We start from the raw sequence: 20,390 nt of genomic DNA, 5'->3' as shown, positions 1-20,390 counted from the left end.
GTGATTGACGATGCCTGAGTTGGTCGCAGTGATTCGATACAGGTGACAGTGATTCGGCTCTGGTTGAAGACAGTGGGAAAGAAGCAGAATAAGAAGAAGGCAGAAGAGAGGTTTGGTAAGATTTTTGAAACTCTATGTCGACCAAAGCAAGGGTGCTGTGTTGTTGAGCTCTTGGCTGAGGAATCCCTTCTGTCTTTGCGTTCTGCTTCGTTGCTGTAAGTTTCATTGTTCATTTCTTTTGGCCACTGAATTCTGTAAGTCCTGTGCTTCATTTCAAATCTTTTCTGTAACGTTGTGGAGAGTTTACTCCACCGAGAAGGAGAAATACTTAGCTGAAATTTGTCCGGGGTGTGATCTACCGAAAGATCAAGGGATCGTCCACCTTACGGACACGCCGAGGAGTAGGGGCAAGTTATCCCCGAACCTCGTACATACTTGTGTAAGCTGTGGGTTGTGTTTCTTTCCTTGCATCAGTTTTCTTTTTGTTTATTTCCGCTGTGCTAACAAGCTTTTGTGAGGAATTGATTGAGTTTTTAGTGGAGGCTATTCACACCCCCCCTCTCTAGCCATCCGAAGGTCCTAACATATTCTTCGCTACTATTTTTAATTTTAATACCTTCTTAACCCATGTCATATCAAAGTCACCGTATATTTCACCTAATGTTTATACTTCTACCTTTTCCTTAAATATATTTTGCTTCTCATCCTTTAACTTCCACTATTTAATTTTAGAAGTCGTATGTATTTTCTTTCTATTGATACTATGCTTGAGACGTATATTCAACACTATTAGTCTATGTTGAGTAGTTAAGTATTTTCCATAGATGACCTTGTAATCTTTACAAATTTTTCTATCATTCTTCCTAAGCATAAGAAAGTTAATTTACGATTTATTATTCCTACTTTTGAACGTGACTACGTATTCTTCTCTTTTCTTAAAAAATATATTAGCTAATATAAGGTCATATGTTATCGTAAAATTTAATATAGTTTTCTCTTCTTCATTTCTCATTTCAAACTCATAACCCACATATACCCTCTCATATTCCTCATTTTTCACTCTGACATATCCATTTAAATCACCTCCTATTAAAATCATTTCATTTGGCAGAATATTTTGCAATACTTCATATAAGTCGTTCCAAAATCTTGATTTGGTAGTTTTATCAAATCCTACTTGCAGTGTATATATGTTAATTATGTTCACAGATTTTTTCGTCACTATTATTCTAAGGGTTATAATTTGATCCACTTTTCTAACTACTCCTATAATTTTATCTTTTAACGAACTATTTACAACAATACCCACTTCATTTCTTAATTTACTCTTTCCTGTATATCATAACTTAAAACTTGAGTTCTCTATCATCTTTGCCTTCTCGTTTACCCATTTTATCTCTTGTATACATAAAATACTAATTCTTTTCTTAATCATCGTATTTACTACCTCTATTAATTTACTAGTGAGGGTTTCTATATTTTATGTTCTAAATCTTAGATTATTAGTTTTCCTATCATATTCGTTCTTATCCAACCTATGGTGTGAAATTTTTTACATATTTAGCACTACACCCTAGTTATGGAGATGTAGCTGTCTTTGTCGAGATGTTACAGTCGGACCCTGTAACACATTCCTTCCGGGGAATAATCTAGTATTAATACAATAGTTTAATAGATCTATTTATTGAACATTTGTCATAGTTTTAACGTTTACTGATAACCTAACACAACCCTCCTCCTTGAGATCGACCATGATTGATTTGTCATTTCTGTTGGGACCAAAATGAAGCTAGAGGGGGGGGGGGGGGGGTGAATAGCTCTTCGCGTGCTAGGTGCTCGTCGTTGCTTGTTTCTTCAGAGATATGCAGCGGAAATACAAGAAACAAAAACACACAACGCTAACAAGGATGATTTACTTGGTATCCACCTCACAAGAGGTGACTAGTCCAAGGATCCACACCTACTCACGCACCCTCCACTAATAAAACACTCCTTTATGGTTACTACCAAAGGCGGAGAAGCCCTACAAGACTCTCAATACAAGAAGAAAGGGAAAGGTAATGAAATACAAGCACAAGCTTACAATGAGTACAAAAGCCCTAACCCTAGCTTCTTCTTCTTGTAGTAGTCACGCCTCTTGACTTGGAAGAACCTCCAAGATCCTTCAAGAACTGGCGTTGAGAGTGAAAGATCGCTATGGAGAAGCTGCTGTAGATTGGTGATGAATCGTGTGAAGTGATGTCGAAGAAGACGCACGCCAACGACCTTTATCTGCGCTAACGGTCGGATCCCGATCGATTGGATTGCTCTCAATCAATCGGGGAGGCTTTGGATCGATCCACTGATCGATCCAGAGCGCCTCTGTGCTCTTGGAATTTGCCTGGATCGATCGGCTGATCGATCCAGGGCTTATCGTGCGAAGTCACAGCTCCCAATCGATCCACTGATTGATTGGGACCTCTGGATCGATCCATTGATCGATCCAGCAGGCTTCTGTGCGCTCGCGGCTGCCTCCCAATCGATCCACCGATCGATTGGGATGAAGGCTTCTCGCAGGGACTCTCCAATCGATCGGCTAATCGATTGGGCTCCAGCCAATCGATCGGTTGATCGATCCGCTGCTGGTTTTTACCCAAAACCAAGTCCCAAAGCCCCCAAACCAACATCCGGTCAATTCTTGACCTGTTGGAACATCATGCCTAGCATCTGGTCACCCTTGACCTGCTAGAACTCCCTCACCAAGTGTCTGGTCAATCTCTTTGACCCATTTGGACTTTTCTTCATCTTGCCAAGTATTCGGTCACTCCCTTGACCTACTTGAACTTTCACCAGATGTCTGGTCAACCTTGACCCATCTGGATTTCTCTCGTGCCTGGCTTCACTCACCAGGACTTCCATTCTGCCTAACTTCACTCACTAGGACTCCTCTCCTGCCTAGCTTCACTCACTAGGTCTTTCACCTGGCTTTACTCACCAGGATTTTCTCCTGCCTAGCTTCACTCACTAGGTCTTTCACCTGGCTTCACTCACCAGGATTTTCTCCTGCCTAGCTTCACTCACTAAGTCTTTCACCGGGCTTCACTCACCAGGATTTCCCTTCTGCCTAACATCCCAGTTAGGACTTCCCAGTCAAGTATTCGGTCAACCTTGACCTACTTGACTCTTCTTCAACCAACCTGATCAGACCCTGATCAGAGGGGAATTGCACCAGACAATCTCCCCAAATGCACAACTGCATTGTCAAACATCGAAATCCAAACCAAGACTCAAGCTTGGTCAACCAGGTCAACCTTGACCTGAGGGATATTGCACCAACAATCTCCCCCTTTTTGATGTTTGACAATACAACCTTTAAGTTAGGCTAATCCCATAGCCTCAACCTCCTTCATGTCACTAGGTAATGAAAGCATAAGTTAAACCTTTCATTCTCCTCATAAGAGGGCAAACTCCCTCTAGGTAATGAAGTCCTAACTTAAACCCTTCATTCTCCCCCTATTGGCACACATCAACCCCACTTTTGGGCACACATCAACAAATTCACTTGTTGAAAACTCTCCCCCTGAAGAGTTGCTCATCGTTGTTCACAACTTCACTCGTTGTGATCAACACGATAATGAAAGTCCCATACCTTTCATTATCCTTAACCCTACATTGTCCCATCAATGTAGTCAAATGCCCATCCTTGAGCATTTTTAACTTAAACCCCTTGAACAATGAGGATATCCACTCCCCATTAAAGTTCAACCGCTCAACCTTGAGCATGGTCTGAAAAGAAGGTTAACCACCTTCCAAGGTTCATGAAAAATAGTTTTCATGTCTTTAAAGAGTCCCTCCCCCTAAAGACATGGTGGTAACTTCTGTCATTGCACCAACAATGACTTGGAATCCCTAAACCTTTAGGAAACCCAAATTTAGGAGTTTTAAGGTCCAAATATTCAATATATGAAGCAAACCTCAACCTAAACTTCTACTTAGTGTCCCTTAACCAATCCATCTTTGTTTTCAATATGAAAACACCATTTTTATGTATACAAATGTATTTTGAGGGTTTGGAATGGTTGCATAGACTAATCATGGTTCAACAATACTGAAATCAGGCTTTACCAGCCAAAATCAGCATCTTGGATCGATTGGAGTTGAGTTATAATCGATCGGACCATTCTGAATCGATCCACTGATCGATTCAGGAGAGCTGGATCGATCTGTGGATCGATCCAGACGGCTTCTGTTCGCGAGAAGTCTGTTCTCAATCAATCGCCCGATCGATTGAGACCCTTCAATCGATCGGGTGATCGATTGAGGTCTGATAGTTGCTGAAATTTCATTTTAGTCAGCTTCAGAAACTCCTAGAAAATTCTACAAAATTCCAAAAATCGTGAAAATTTGTGTAGACATTATTTAGGGTATACTTTATCATGAAAAAATAGTTTTCTATGAAAATACATCATATTTTCAAAGATTGACACAAACTTGAAAACTTGCAAAAACTTTAGTGTTTTCTTCAAGTTTTGTGTCTAACTATTCAATGATGATTACTATCAAAAGATAGCCTTCACCAAAGTTTTCCAAAAGCATTTTAAAAACATTTTCAAAACTAATATACCACCATGTTTCTTGGGCTTAATGCACATGACTTGTACATTAGCTTTCCCAATGATGGGAAAACACATAACTATGTGTTTTGATGAACTTAAAACTCAAGGAAATGCACTATATCAGCATGTTGAGTTTTGTTCATCATCCGAACATCTCACTTATATCTAATGTGCACAAAACACATACAAGTCATCTTATGGGTCTTTGTGAGATGTAAAAGTTGGTTTTGCCCTAATCTAGGGATCATGCATATCTATCTATGCATTTTGTGGATATTGAACATCCACCTAGGATGTCACTTGTTGATACACTTGTACCGCTTGTTAGTGGATTTGTACCACTTGTTACAAAGACCACTTGTTGGTATAAGTTGATAAATGCCATTTGTCCTTAATTTTAAGGAATTAAAAATAATGCATGATAATGTTATGGCATACATCAAAATGAAATAACTTTCAAAAGAAAGATTCCTATAACTACATGATGTATGTATGACATGACATGGTATTTTTGTATTTTTTATGATAACAGATGAATGCAAAATACAAAACTAAACATGATGTCATGACATATAATGGGCAAACAATCATGGCAGAGTTTAGCGTAAATAAAATACCTAGATTACCTATCTAGGTGTCCTTAAACCTTAGCTAAGTTAAAATTAAACCTAGATTGCCCAAAAGTGCTTTAAGAAAATGTCAAAACCTAAATTGGCATTTCTAATTCTCTTGATTAATTTATGCCAATTAAAATCAAGCATATTCCTCAAATGTTGGCATATTTCATTTTTCCACAAGAGTAGCACTTTAAACTAAGACTTAGATTTGTCTTAAATTACTAAGAAAATACCAAAGTCCCAACTTGGTATTTTCTTATGTTTCCTAAATTGTGCCAATTAAGATTAAAATCAATACTTCTCAAATTTGGCACATTTCACTCTTCTAAAGAGTAAATGTAAATCCTTTTCATTTTCAAAGGTTTATAATAACCTTGAAAATGCTCCTTGAGTGTCAATTTCTTCAAAGTTGGGTTAACTACCCTTCTTCTTAGAGTTGACACTCCCTAACCCATCTATGGGGTAGAGAAGATGCTCCTAGGAACCCAAAACTTATTGGTGCTCCTTGGATGCTCTAGATATTCACTAGGGATAACTTCCCTAAATACCTTCCTAGTGACCTTCTTAGGCTTCTTAGAAGCCTTGGTCACCTTTTCTAGGTCAACCCTAGGGATTGCTTCCCTTGTGACCTTGTTTGTGACTTTCTTAGAGTTTTTAGAGGTCTTAGTCACATTTATTGCAAAAATACTCTTAGAGATGACCTCCCTAGTATTCTTGACTTGACCACTAGACCTAGGGTTTGTTCCATAGCTATATGGAACCCTATGGTAAGAGGGCACATCCTTCTTAGCCTTGGGTTTGTATCCCAAACCTCTATGACCATTGGATGACATTTGTGCTCCTAGACCTAGGCTATGCTCATTTTGCCCTTTTAGGAGATTTTTCATCCTTTTTAGGGTCTTTTTCATTTTATCAAGTCTTGACCTCAAGACTTGATTTTCTTCCCATAAATCCCTAGATTTATGTTTTCTATTTAATCCTTGAACATTTTTATTTCTAGGCTTATAGTTATTGACCTTAGTGTTCTTGCCTAGATTTTTATCTACATTCCTAGCCCTAGGTGTAGTGGATTTAGCATGAAAAGCTACATGATTTTCTTTAACTTTATCATGCCTCCTATTTTCATGGTAAATAGCATTAAAATGATATAGGTTAGTACTAGCATGCTTTTTACCATAATTTAAAGGGGTAGGCTCAATAAAAGTTACCTTTCTTTTTACCTTGGAGGCTCCCCCTTGAATTGAGCTTCCTCCAAGAGCCTTGACCACCTTCTTCTTCCCCTTAGGGCATTGACTTCAGTAATGCCCTTTTGATTGCACAAGAATCACACAATGTGCTCCTTGCTCTTCTTTGTTCCGGGGATGGTCTCCTTGGGCTTCTCCTTGCCCTTTTGTGCCACTTGGCCCTTCTTCTTGACCAAGTTGGGACACTTGCTCTTGTAGTGCCCATTCTTCCTACACTCAAAACATATAATATGATTTTTATTTTTAGTTGAAATGTTTATACCTTCTTGTGTAGGGGTGGCACTTGCTCCTCCATGTGATGTGGATGTAGAGGCTTCCTCTTGATCCGATAGTGATGCTCCTCCATTAGATCTTTCTTGACTTGTGGAGGTGGAAGATTATTCATCCTCTTCTTTTCTTGACCCGGATATAGAAGATTCTCCTTGCTCTTGATCCGGTGTCAATGAAGATTGCTCCCCCTCAATCCTAGAGGTGGAGGCTTCTTCATCTTCATCTTGTACATGGAACAAGGAGTATGCTCCTTCCTTGTTCCCTTCATTGCATTCCCTCGAAGATGAAGCTTCTTCTTCGAAAGTTGAGCATCTCTCAACTTCAGAGTCCTCTTCTTAATCTTGCTCCAATGAGTCACCCTCTTTGGATTCCTCTTGATTCGGTACAGTGGAGGGGATCTCATGAATTGATGCCAACTTGCTCCAAAGCTCCTTGGCATCCTTGAATTCTCCAACTTGAGCCAAAATATTGCTTGGCAATAAGTTGACCAAAGGCTTGGTCACTTTATCGTTTGCCTTGCTCCTTTGAACTTGCTCTTGACTCCATTTGCTTTTCTTGAGAGGCTTGCCCTTGGAGTTTGTTGGAGCTTCAAATCCTTCCATGAGAGCAAACCATTGCTTTATCTCCATCATCAAGAAATTTTTGATTCTTGATCTCCAAGAATCGAAGCTTGTGGATGTGTACGGTGGAGCCACCCTTGTGTCAAATCCAAGTCCATCTTGGAATTACATCTTGAAGTTGAGCCTTTTGATGAAGTCTTCGACTTGTAGAATTTCTTCAACTTCTTCAACCTCTAGCTTTACTTGTATTGTTTGCCCCTTCCGGCGATGATTCCGGTGAAGAGCGGCCTCGCTCTGATACCACTTGTTGGGACCAAAATGAAGCTAGAGGGGGGGGGGGTGAATAGCTCTTCGCGTGCTAGGTGCTCGTCGTTACTTGTTTCTTCAGAGATATGCAGCGGAAATACAAGAAACAAAAACACATAACGCTAACAAGGATGGTTTACTTGGTATCCACCTCACAAGAGGTGACTAGTCCAAGGATCCACACCTACTCACGCACCCTCCACTAATAAAACACTCCTTTATGGTTACTACCAAAGGCGGAGAAGCCCTACAAGACTCTTAATACAAGAAGAAAGGGAAAGGTAATGAAATACAAGCACAAGCTTACAATGAGTACAAAAGCCCTAACCCTAGCTTCTTCTTCTTGTAGTAGTCACGCCTCTTGACTTGGAAGAACCTCCAAGATCCTTCAAGAACTGACGTTGAGAGTGAAAGATCGCTGTGGAGAAGCTGCTGTAGATCGGTGATGAATCGTGTGAAGCGATGTCGAAGAAGACGCACGCCAACGACCTTTATCTGCGCTAACGGTCGGATCCCGATCGATTGGATTGCTCCCAATAGATCGGGGAGGCTTTGGATCGATCCACTGATTGATCCAGAGCGCCTCTGTGCTCTTGGAATTTGCCTGGATCGATCGGCTGATCGATCCAGGGCTTATCGCGCGAAGTCGCAGCTCCCAATCGATCCACTGATCGATTGGGACCTCTGGATCGATCCATTGATCGATCCAGCAGGCTTCTGTGCGCTCGCGGCTGCCTCCCAATCGATCCACCGATCGATTGGGACGAAGGCTTCTCGCAGGGACTCTCCAATCGATTGGCTAATCGATTGGGCTCCAGCCAATCGATCGGCTGATCGATTCAGCTGCTGGTTTTTGCCCAAAACCAAGTCCCAAAGCCCCCAAACCAACATCCGGTCAATCCTTGACCTGTTGGAACATCATGCCTAGCATTTGGTCACCCTTGACCTACTAGGACTCCCTCACCAAGTGTCCGGTCAATCCCTTTGACCCACTTGGACTTTTCTTCATCTTGCCAAGTATCCGGTCACTCCCTTGACCTATTTGAACTTCACCAGATGTCTGGTCAACCTTGACTCATCTGGATTTCTCTCGTGCCTGGCTTCACTCACCAGGACTTTCACCTAGCTTCACTTACTAGGATTTTCTCCTGCCTAGCTTCACTCACTAGGTCTTTCACCTGGCTTCACTCACCAGAATTTTCTCCTGCCTAACTTCACTCACTAGGTCTTTCACCTGGCTTCACTCACCAGGATTTTCTCCTGCCTAACTTCACTCACTAGGTCTTTCACCTGGCTTCACTCACCAGGATTTTCTCCTGCCTAGCTTCACTCACTAGGTCTTTTACCTGGCTTCACTTACCAGGATTTCCCTTCTGCCTAACATCCCAGTTAGGACTTCCCAGTCAAGTATCCGGTCAACCTTGACCTACTTGACTCTTTTTCAACCAACCTGATCAGACCCTAATCAGAGGGGAATTGCACCAGACAATCTCCCCAAATGCACAACTGCATTGTCAAACATCGAAACTCAAACCAAGACTCAAGCTTGGTCAACTAGGTCAACCTTGACCTGAGGGATATTGCACCAACAATTTCATTATGAGGTCAACATGAGACAACTTGGTAAAGAGTTGGCCCGCCCTCCATTCTACGATCGGAACAAAGGCAATGTAGAGAAATAGAACATGATCACTAGTGTACAACATTGAGAAATAAGAGAGGAAACTAAGAGCATCTACAATAAGAGCTCCTTCTGAGCTCCATTGTGATATGGCTCCAGTGAAGGAGCTTCCTCCCATAGTGGAGGGAGCTCCTTCGTGTAATTATAAAGAAGTGACTCCGTGTTCACGGAGCCGCTTCTTCGTTGTTTTATTTTATTATTATTTTTATTAAATATTTTTATTTAAAAATTAAAATTATTAAAATATTTAAAAAATAATTTATGATTAATAATTTATGAATTTAAATTTTATTTCTGATTAATAATTTATAAATTTAAATTTTATTAAAATTTAATTATATATAATTAGAGAATAGAAAGATAAGAGAAATATATCTAATAAAAAATGTAGGATCTATATAAAGGAGTTGTTAAGAGATTTTTTTAATGGAAAAAGATGTATAAATTTTTTTTATTTTTAACTTGACAAATTTATACGATAAAGATATTTTTAGGTTTACATGATTTTAACGTGGCGAGCCCAGGATGGTAAGTCAAGTCAATTCATCAAGGTCAACGCCAATTTGGTGTCTAGAAAGTTCGAGAAACGACACTTTCAGTTAAGACGAAGCCAGCGCGCGCGCGATCTCTCTCTCTGTGACACAGAGATCGCCTCAGGCCCGTCAGATCAACATCCAACGGCTATCGTCTCTCCAACGACATGGCTGCATGCCATTGGCCGGGCTCGGAGCAGATCGAGTTTTGATTGGTCCACGTGGTCGAGATGACATGTTTCCTGCGCCCTCAATGGCGGTGACACGAACCGGAGTCGCGCGTCGTCACCATCCGACTCGGAGCCCTCTATAAATCCCCCGCTTGCGCTCGTTGATTCATCAGTTTGCTCTTGATCGAGAGCGAGATCGGATCGAGAAGGAGGTCGAGTGTTCTCCAGGGGAAGCGGCTATGGCTTCATCGCTGCGGAATCGCGGGTCCTTCATCCTGTTGGGACTCTTAATCGCTGGTATGTGTTTCTGATCGGATCTCGTAGCGCATTCTACTTTGGTTCAGCTTTCTAACTCTGATCTGCCTTGTTTGTGGTGAATGAATGTGTGGGGATCCGATCTGGGTTTCTTTTTGATATGTATTTACTCCAGATTGGTTTGATTTACGACCTCCTATTAGGATCTGGTGCGAGAGAGGCGAATGTGTGCGTTTGTAGAATCGAGCACAGATATCTTTCCGATCGTTGCTCTTGGTAGCTGGTTTTTTGTATGTATGCTCATGTGTGATGAATCAGTGAATCTCGCGTTCGATAGAGACTCAGTTCAAGGGCGTTTTGGCATTATCAATAATTCTCTATTTTCAAATGAGTCTACCTTATTGTGCCCATGTTCGATGGCTACTTATGGTCGGAGCTAGGAGCTATAGATGGCATTTTATTGATGCATCATAGCCAACATATACAACTTCAAGGAGCTACACTGGATCCCGAAGAAGCTGTCTAGAGTTAGGGAGAAGGGTATCTAGTTCATCTAGATCTTATTTCTCTATTCTATTAAACTTTTAACTGCAATGGTTGAATTGGTACCTCATAAAATATGTTTTTCATCATCATACACGGCCATATCATGTTAAAATATGTTTTCCTCCCTCATTTTAGCATCTCTTAAGAGTTTCACCAGACTGCTTGAGAGTAATTATGGCAGGCAACTAACTAAGCATGGTGATTCATAAAAACAGCCTAATTAACTAACCATGGCGATTAATTTGTTGAGTTGTCTATCTCCTTAGGGTTTCTTTATTGGCATTGAGGTACTTGAATTAACTTTTGGATTTGCATGAATAGTTGGCTATTTGATAAGTTAGACTTATTAATTTGCTGAATATATTTGCAGGGTCTTTGTTTGCATTCTCGATCGCTAAAGAAGAAGCCTCCAAGTTGGGAACAGTTATTGGGATTGATCTTGGGACCACCTACTCTTGTGTTGGTGTCTACAAGAATGGTCACGTTGAGATCATTGCCAACGACCAAGGAAACCGCATCACGCCATCTTGGGTGGCTTTCACTGATTCTGAGAGATTGATCGGTGAGGCTGCAAAGAATCAGGCAGCTGTGAATGCAGAAAGAACTATATTTGATGTCAAAAGGCTCATTGGAAGAAAGTTAGTTTACTCTTCTTAATTTTTATTGTTTTACTTTTCTTTATTCTTGAGTCGAATTAGATATTTGTCATTTGATACTAATCTTCTCCTGATATACAGATTTGAGGATAAGGAAGTTCAGAAGGACATGAAACTTGTCCCCTACAAAATAGTCAACAAGGATGGTAAACCTTATATCGAAGTCAAAATCAAGGATGGGGAAACTAAAGTTTTTAGTCCTGAGGAGATAAGTGCAATGATTTTAGTTAAGATGAAGGAGACAGCAGAAGCTTTTCTTGGAAAGAAAATTAAAGATGCTGTGGTTACTGTTCCTGGTGCGTGCTAAAGATTGTACCTTCCTATCAAATTCTATGATTTTATCCTAGAAATCTAATTTCCTTCTATTTCATGATCCAGCTTATTTCAATGACGCCCAAAGACAGGCAACCAAAGATGCTGGCGTAATTGCTGGCTTGAATGTGGCCAGAATAATCAACGAACCAACGGCTGCTGCAATTGCATATGGCCTGGACAAGAAGGGTGGTGAGAAGAACATTCTTGTTTTCGACCTTGGTGGTGGGACATTCGATGTTAGTATCTTGACAATTGATAATGGAGTTTTCGAAGTTCTGGCAACAAATGGTGATACTCATTTGGGAGGTAATGTTATTGACCTTGTGTTCCTAAGGTTATATGCATGATCAACCTTGTTCTCGACTTACAACGCACTGTTTCTCTTGATAGGTGAGGACTTTGATCAGCGAATAATGGAATATTTCATCAAATTGATCAAGAAGAAGCACGGAAAGGATATCAGCAAGGACAATCGCGCTCTCGGGAAACTGAGGAGGGAGAGTGAACGTGCTAAGAGAGCTTTGAGTAACCAGCACCAAGTCCGTGTTGAGATCGAATCACTCTATGACGGCTTGGATTTCTCAGAGCCGCTAACTCGTGCCCGTTTCGAAGAATTGAACAACGATCTATTCAGGAAGACCATGGGGCCAGTGAAGAAAGCAATGGAAGATGCAGGACTGGACAAGCATCAAATTGACGAGATTGTTCTTGTCGGTGGCAGCACTAGAATTCCCAAGGTGCAACAACTTCTCAAGGACTACTTCGACGGCAAAGAGCCAAACAAGGGGGTTAACCCTGATGAAGCGGTTGCATTTGGTGCAGCCGTGCAAGGAAGCATTCTCAGTGGAGAAGGTGGTGAAGAAACCAAAGGTACTATCATAAGACTATTTGGTCTAATTGTTCGTGTGCCAAGCTTAAATTCAGTTGTAACAGTGCCGTTCTTCCGTGCCAGATATTCTTCTGCTCGATGTTGCTGCCCTTACCCTTGGCATTGAAACTGTTGGCGGAGTGATGACTAAGTTGATTCCAAGGAATACAGTCATCCCAACCAAGAAGTCTCAAGTTTTCACAACTTACCAGGATCAACAAACTACTGTCTCCATTCAGGTACCGCCGATTTTTCATTATCTTGATTAGTAGTAAGACGATTAATAAACTGCACTGTAGGTTTTCGAGGGGGAGAGAAGCCTCACAAAGGACTGCAGGCTGCTTGGAAAATTTGATCTGAATGGAATTCCATCAGCACCAAGGTTTGTATTTGTAATGCCATTCAAAAATACTTTCTCCCGCTAACTTTGCCTATGATTATAACAGAGGCACACCACAGATTGAAGTCACTTTCGAGCTTGATGCCAATGGCATTCTGAATGTGAAGGCAGAAGATAAGGGCACTGGCAAGTCGGAGAAGATCACCATCACCAACGAAAAGGGTCGCCTCAGCCAGGAAGAAATTGATCGAATGGTTCGCGAGGCAGAGGAGTTCGCTGAGGAGGACAAGAAGGTGAAGGACAGGATTGATGCCCGGAACCATTTGGAGACTTATGTGTACAACATGAAGAACACCATCAATGAGAAAGACAAGCTCGCCGATAAGCTTGAGAGCGAAGAGAAGGAGAAAATAGAGGCAGCCCTGAAGGATGCCCTCGAGTGGCTCGACGACAACCAGAGTGCTGAAAAAGAGGACTACGATGAGAAGCTCAAGGAGGTGGAAGCTGTTTGCAACCCCATCATTTCTGCAGTGTATCAGAGATCTGGTGGTGCGCCAGGAGGCAGTGCCGAGGATGATGAAGATGACTCGCACGACGAGCTCTAAGCTGTAAATAAGAACTTACGATCCTTCGAGGAGGGGTGAACTATTTGAGATGAAGAATTCCATTTCCTTCTTTTTGTAATAGTATGCTAGCTCATAGGATTTAATGATGAAGCAGGGGAGGCTTGCTTGTTTTTTTGTCTTGGAGATTAGAACACATCTCTAATAACTTTACAACACTTCAGTCGAAACACTGTCCTAATTTTCACAATATGCCGATCTGCCCTTTCACCAATTTGCCGAAGTTGTTAAGGTATTGGTAATGTTCGTTCATTTATCATGGGAAACTGAAAGCATCAAAAGTGCAACTATTCGATGAAAGTATTTTTTTTTTTTAAGTTTCCTTTTAAATATATAAATAGCGAATACGCTCAGATCTCATGATAAATCACGGACGGTTATTAGTCTTTAGAATAGTAACTAGCACATAAAGAAGATATTTATCTTGACTTTATCGAGATTCGAATCCCAGACCTCATAATGATAACATCTCAGATACCCATCCGAAGGAACTGATCACACGCTTAAAGGGGTGATTTTGTTATGAATATCGATGAGTCAAAATTCCCATTCGATCACACGCTTAAAGGGTGATTTTGTCAATATGGAGAATTTATTGAGGGTGATTTTGTCAATATGAAGAATTTATCGTGCACAATATTATCCCCTTCGATCAAATTCAAAAACACTGCACGGGAACCCTAAGCATGGTGCAGCGACAAAACATTCAATAGATTATAACTAAGTACTCAATGGTTCGAGTTACAACTATGGGGCACTGCAAAGTATTATCTTTCCGTGGGATGAAAAATCAAGAACGTTAGTTGTTAGATGATGAGCCGTTTGCACTTTCAAATTCACTGCACTTTCAAATTCACTGGTGGATGAACCAAGAGAAGTCCCAGGTCTGGACTATAAAAAATAAAACTGAACTGCAGAAAATGGTGGAACAGCTCAGATTAGCAATCAAAATCATCTTCAAATAAGATCAGCGCAACCAGCACGCGCAATCACATTCAGCAGAATGAAGCAAATAGCTTAGTCTTTTATACGTTTGTGGTCGTGGACATTGTAAATATCCTAACTTGAAGCTGTCAGAAAAGCCCATCGGGGTCCGAGATCGAGTGGTGAACTGTCGAAGTTATCCTTCACGGATGGATCGGCATGGCGGCTGACGAGCAACTTGGCAATTTCTTCCCTCTCGCACAGGGCGGCATAATGCAGCGGGGTTTGTCCTTCGTCATCCTATACACATCGAAAACAAGCATAGGTTAGATACAAGCGGGCGGGCGGGTGGAAATACGACGATGTCTCAAGATGAAACGATTCATAAATAGCAACTTTCATAACCAGAAAGCATCAAGTATTAACAGTATCCAAAGAAGTTACGAATAATCCATCACAACGGTTGGTTATCGAATTAACGATCATTGTTTTTTTACTTTGTCGTACCATTGTAATATCGGCAGCATTACCTGAATAATTAGGCATCAATTGGCACACATAATATAAGCTGTAATGAAACACATCTGGTTTCATTAGATGTTTATTCTACTCGTCGCTACTAGTTTCAAAATGGACTATCCAAGTTTAAGGAGGCTATTGGAAGAAACCCAAGAACCATCAAGTAATCAGCAACAAGTTTATTTGACAAGTACAGTAGTTTCACCCTACAGACCTCTTGAAGATACTGCTATGGGACCTCCGGGTTAAGAGAGAACAGAAGATAAGTGTGCTAATGTCTTATGTTAATAGAGGCATATTCTTACAAATTCATTTATCTTCTTATGTAAAAACTTTTCTTTAAACATAAAACTTCGCTAATTTTAATGAGCCGACATCTCCTTATATATAAGGTCATTTTCATTTTATTGTGGAAATCATATAAATAAGGTCATCTAGTATGTTGCAGAGGCTGCTGCGTGCGTTTCTCTTCTGTGCCTCTGTGGTGAGTTTATGATTAGTGCATTTGATGATGCAGCCTTGTAATACACTACTAACATAGCTAGGAATTTATGAGAAAGATCAAAACCTTAGCATTCACATGTGCGTCGTTGTCGAGAAGTGTTTTTACGGCATCAAGATGCCCACGATCTACAGCCCAATGCAAAGCAGTACGCCCTTCACTGTCTGCAACAACCAGATAAGCATGAGAAAGTTGAAAAGAAATGAAAATATTATAATTAAATTGCACAAATGTATTAAAAAAAGTGTCCAATGGTGAGCAAATCCTAATAGTTTTCCCCACTACTAATATGATATTGGAATTAGGTTCATTGTATCCTAATAGTTGAATCCACCAGAGCTTCCTCGAAGTGAATTGATGGTTAGTTGCTTGCTCTTCCTAGACAGTTCTTGAGGATATTCAGATTTTTCTTCTCGTACTACGAGATTTGGAGTCGGGTTGGAGATCTATATATAAGTGATGTCTCTTGGAACTATAATGGGCTTGACAATCTTTTCTAAATGTTACAAGAAGATACTAAGATAACCATTCGTACAGTTGATTCTTGGCATCTCCACAGATATCTTCTAGAACATTTCTAATGTTAAATTCATGTCGAATTAAGGTCAATGAAGACTCACACTCATCCTTTGACCCTACAGCAAATCAACCTGCTGTAGCAATTCAGTCGCCACCTAGCAGATCTTATGGCAATGAAGGAGAAAGTCAACAAGTTCATGGAGGAGCAATTGGGTGAATGGACAAAAATAAAAAATAAACAGATAAAAAATCTGTAAAGTATGTACTATCCAAATCAAGCTTTGATATCTAATAAAAAAAATCAAGCTTGGACACCAGTTCAATACGAGCATTAGATAGTCAATCTTCTAGAAAATCTCTTCAGACAAATAAAAATGCCCCATTGTTTGAGAACTAAGCAGTTTAGTTCTTTCAAGGGCTTAAGTTGGCCCTCCTTTGTTCTTTCTCACTTGTCTTTGTAACCTAGACTTGGCCTTTTACTCTACCACCAATTTCTAGTAAATAAGAAGTGTTATCCAGGTTAAAAAAAACAGATCATCTACACACGATAACAGATACTCTTAAGCCAAGAAACAACAGGCTAACAACCCACCAATCAACTCAATATAAATAGTTCTTCTTTCAATATAGCAAACTTGTAGCTGCAGCCTGAAGAAAAGTACTGATTGAGATAATATCTATGAAAGAAACACAAATGGCCTAAAAGACTACTTGGGAAATTACACAAATGGGCAATCTTTCAGTCTAAGATACAATATGGCCATGTATAGACTTGTAACTTAAATTGGCTACATAGATTAATTTAAAACCAATTTGCGTTTCTATAATTGCAATGGGAACTTGAAAAGGATGAATACTGACAGGAAGAATAGTGGAGCTATTACAATCACATAAAAGCAAATAATGAAACAGAAACTAACAAAAACCTTAGAAGCCTCATGTCAACTATGTTCTATCATTACAGTTTGAAGAGAAGACATGCTTCCTGCAAGACAATCAAAAGGTGCTAGCTAGATAAGCTGAGCTGGTAAAGACATTGATTATAGTGGTGCAGAGGTCTTGTGATCAAATCCACCTTAGCTGCTTACTTTTACCCAAAAAAAAAAGGAAAGAAAAAGAATTGACTCAAAAGTGTGCAATTGTTGCTCTGAAAATACTCCTATCCCAGACTTTCCTAACAAAGAAGTTCGTTGAGGTAGGAGGGTTTTAATGGTGTGCTATTTAAAAGTTAATCATTTAAAAGTTAACATTTTTGGTGAACAGAAGAAAAACTAAGCTTAGTCTTTCATTGAAATTATACTTTATTTAGCAAAAAATTGAAGTCGTAATCTAAAGCCTAGCATATACTTAAGCACCACAACCTCTAGAATTTACTGAAGCACCCTTGGTAATAAGTGTCAATAGCCCAGCAGGTTGTCCTTCTCTGGCAAAAACATGTATAGGCTCCAAATGTCTGGAGACAAAAAAAAAGACATTTGAAATTTAGAGACTGATACTCACATAATCGAAGATGGGCATCAAGTACACTTAAGAGTCATGATAAGAATATTTCACTTCTCTAGCCATATGACATACCAAGTAGAATTTACGATTCTACCTATTCCAACATATTATGAGCCAAGCATCAAGCAATTGGGCACATACTAGACATAAACATGAATCAGAAAAGATCAAGCACGAGAGAGAACTAACTAATACTTTCCATCACAAACAAGGATTACTAGTCTAATGAACAGGTGATCTATTTAACATGATTAAGAAATAAGTAACATCAGTAGGTTTCATCAAAACATATGCTACATTTGAAAAATAACAACATAAAACCATCATCCAAGATCAGTTGCAGAACAGCACTGACATGATTAATGAACAAATAGGCAGACCTTACTGTTATCACACAGCAGATTGAATACATTCTGAAGGCATTAAGAGGCTTACAAATCAACTTCTGGCCCTTCCTCATGGATAAAACTGCTAAACACTGGACCCATTGATCCTTTTGCAGTTGAACCAGATGGCAGCTTATCATGAGATCCTTTCTGTGATGGTATGATTCATTAAAGAAAAATATCTGTGCAATTTATGAGCTTGCATTTCAAATAAGAGAAGAAAGTGTAAAGAGTTGAGACCTTACTTTGGTAGAGTCATCTGCCCAAGAAGGATACAGCTCACTGATTATCATGATGTACTTCTGCATAGCCTCTTCAGGAGGCATAGTACCCAACCTCTGCCATGCGTTCCTTACAGATCATCATCGAATATTTATACCAAATAAGAGCCATAATATACAAAATGTACAGACTATAATCTGACATCGAAATGCATAAAAGTGGTTAAATATAGTAGCAATCACTTTGGAGTAGACAAAGATCCCATAGACATTATTAGAACATTTAAGCAACAATTACAAACAGGCTTTAGAAACTGCACCTTACTAAAATAGCAGAATGGTTGTGAGGATAAACAAACAGTAACCTAAGAAAGAAAACATACACAGTTCAACAGTGAATAATCAGAAATTTATTTGACCTTGCTTGACACACTTCATTGAATTTTCTTGAAGCATGAATTTACAAATATTTAGCAAGAAGATTTAGTTGATTCAACATGTCTATTGAATTTCTACATGCTTCCTGCAATATCTCCATCATCCACTCACTTCATCTACAATTTTCTGCTCTGCTGGAGCAATACCAAATCAAAAGCAAATTGTAGCATCAGCTAACAATTTGATTCATGAAATTATAACTTTAATGTTTTTCATTAATCTAGAGTAAGAGAACAAACTTATGACTTTAAACCCTTATCACCTCAAGTTCTACCATCTGGTTACTATTCTATTTCTTCCTCATTTATTTCAATCTCTCTACTATTTGAATAGAAAAACCATAATAAATCAATGCTAATGTGTGAATATTTTTTTTTTTCTTTTTTATGGGTGACAGGCCTCGCCTCACGGAAGTTTCCCACCGGCCATCAGGATAAATTGGGAAGTGCTCGCAGCGGGCAACCCAGGAGCCCAGCATCCTTTAGTTGCGTGCCCCATTTGGAGGAAAAATTCCTATAAATTCGCCATAGCTGGGGCTCGAACCGCGGGTACCTAGGTGACAACATGGATGCCCTGCCGCTGCACCATAGCCCCGGGGGCTAATGTGTGAATATTTTTTTGTGCATCCATCCTATCGGTTCTTTAGCTAATATTACATTTCCAATATTCAGTCTCAGCCGTGCATATCCCCTCCTTAAGTTAGATCCTTCAAATTTCAAAACTTCTTATTTACAAGTTAAATTCAGAATTAACCTCAAGTAACATTTCATCAGTGAAATATGTTGTCATAGATAGCATTCACCAGTGGTAATTATCATCTGTCACATATATAATGAGAAGAAGGAAAAAGGTTTAGAAATTCAAGAGAAACAAACATTGATTTAAGCTACTAAGTAATTTTCTTTGCGTGTCTAACCAAGCTATCTTGGTTAGCTAACATTACAAATGGCATAGATAAGCGCAGGCTCTCCTGTAAAATGCCACTACAGTTAGCTGAAGCGGACAAAGAAGTCGACAAAGACATACCACTTGGCACGAGCGGTCATCTTGAGCGCAGATGGCTGAGGCACAATGCAGGGACCCTCAGTCGCAATCTTGTACAGTCCATACAACTGCAGCTGCAGATCATTCGACACCTTTATCGATTTTTTGTCTGCGGCTGCAGCGGCCACAAAAGCTGCGGCGGCAACGAAGGCATCGTCCAATTCGGTGCATTCAACCCCCTCCCAGTCACTGTCATCCTCCAAAAAGCTCTCCATTTTCTTCTCGAACTCACCCGCACCTTCTCCCGCCTCCTTCGGCCCATCGAGCGAGATGGCCAGATCACCCCCGCGGAAGACCTTGGCGTTGTCCTCCGTGAAGGAGATGGCGACCGAGATCAACTTCGCGATGAGGAAGGAGAAGATGAGGCCGACGATCACGGCCTGACAGAGCTCCAACCAGTCCCCCATACCGGAAAATTCTGCAAAGTCGGACGGATCAGCGCGAGGAGAATCGAAGATCGAGGTAGAACGGCGGCCGGGGGAAGAGGGAGAAAAATTAAAAAGGGCAAAATTAATGGAAGATTTGGGAACCCGGATTTTATACCATTTCTGGAAGTGGAACCGGCACATGATGATGCTTCTAAACGTCCCAGCCGTGGCTGGACCCGATTCCGTGAACCCGCTGTGGTTCGACGAAGAGGTGGGCCAGTCAGGGATGGATGTGGGGTTCTAAAATCCACTTAAATTATTACCAAGTGTAAAGTTGGGTACATCTTTAAATTCTTTCTTTAAAAAAAAAAACTAGTGGTACCGAAT

General features: G+C 40.3%; 2 protein-coding genes across 3 annotated transcripts; one reads left to right on the top strand and one right to left on the bottom strand.

Annotated features, from left to right (window-relative positions):
* The first annotated feature begins 10,125 nt into the window (after positions 1-10,125).
* LOC122032896 (luminal-binding protein 3-like) lies at positions 10,126-13,696 on the top strand. The gene is made up of 8 exons (XM_042592210.1): positions 10,126-10,273; positions 11,148-11,415; positions 11,515-11,729; positions 11,812-12,054; positions 12,139-12,618; positions 12,701-12,855; positions 12,916-12,998; positions 13,063-13,696. Exons 1-8 carry the CDS (start codon positions 10,216-10,218, stop codon positions 13,559-13,561), a joined length of 2,001 nt encoding a protein of 666 aa, XP_042448144.1. The 5' UTR covers positions 10,126-10,215; the 3' UTR covers positions 13,562-13,696.
* A 711-nt stretch (positions 13,697-14,407) lies between these two features.
* LOC122032897 (acyl-CoA-binding domain-containing protein 2-like) lies at positions 14,408-20,155 on the bottom strand. 2 transcript variants are annotated; one of them, XM_042592211.1, is made up of 6 exons: positions 19,618-20,154; positions 18,178-18,283; positions 17,982-18,082; positions 17,405-17,496; positions 15,591-15,688; positions 14,408-14,803 (listed from the first exon to the last, which is right to left on the bottom strand). In XM_042592211.1, the coding sequence occupies exons 1-6, from the start codon at positions 20,040-20,042 to the stop codon at positions 14,639-14,641; spliced, it is 987 nt and encodes a 328-aa protein (XP_042448145.1). In that variant the 5' UTR covers positions 20,043-20,154; the 3' UTR covers positions 14,408-14,638. The 2 variants fall into 2 exon arrangements, with proteins under 2 accessions (XP_042448145.1, XP_042448146.1); XM_042592212.1 differs by lacking the exon at positions 17,405-17,496 and having other exon boundaries at positions 18,173-18,283; positions 19,618-20,155.
* Between the last annotated feature and the right edge of the window lie 235 nt (positions 20,156-20,390).

Source organism: Zingiber officinale, chromosome 11A (assembly GCF_018446385.1).
Source record: "Zingiber officinale cultivar Zhangliang chromosome 11A, Zo_v1.1, whole genome shotgun sequence".
Classification (NCBI taxonomy): domain Eukaryota; kingdom Viridiplantae; phylum Streptophyta; class Magnoliopsida; order Zingiberales; family Zingiberaceae; genus Zingiber; species Zingiber officinale.
The sequence above is the reverse complement of the archived record's forward strand: the minus strand, read 5'-3'. Positions and strand labels throughout refer to the sequence as shown.

What these genes read in the sequence shown, in the direction of transcription:
- LOC122032896 (XM_042592210.1), top strand. Translation starts at nt 10,216, where the DNA reads ATGGCTTCATCGCTGCGGAATCGCGGGTCCTTCATCCTGTTGGGACTC. An exon ending in TGCTGTGGTTACTGTTCCTG is followed by an intron (nt 11,730 to 11,811) that starts GTGCGTGCTAAA and finishes TTCATGATCCAG; the next exon opens with CTTATTTCAATGACGCCCAA. An exon ending in TGGTGATACTCATTTGGGAG is followed by an intron (nt 12,055 to 12,138) that starts GTAATGTTATTG and finishes TTCTCTTGATAG; the next exon opens with GTGAGGACTTTGATCAGCGA.
- LOC122032897 (XM_042592211.1), bottom strand. Translation starts at nt 20,042, where the DNA reads ATGGGGGACTGGTTGGAGCTCTGTCAGGCCGTGATCGTCGGCCTCATC. An exon ending in GGGCAGATGACTCTACCAAA is followed by an intron (nt 18,083 to 18,177) that starts GTAAGGTCTCAA and finishes ATACCATCACAG; the next exon opens with AAAGGATCTCATGATAAGCT. An exon ending in GAAGGGCCAGAAGTTGATTT is followed by an intron (nt 17,497 to 17,981) that starts GTAAGCCTCTTA and finishes TTTTGTCTCCAG; the next exon opens with ACATTTGGAGCCTATACATG.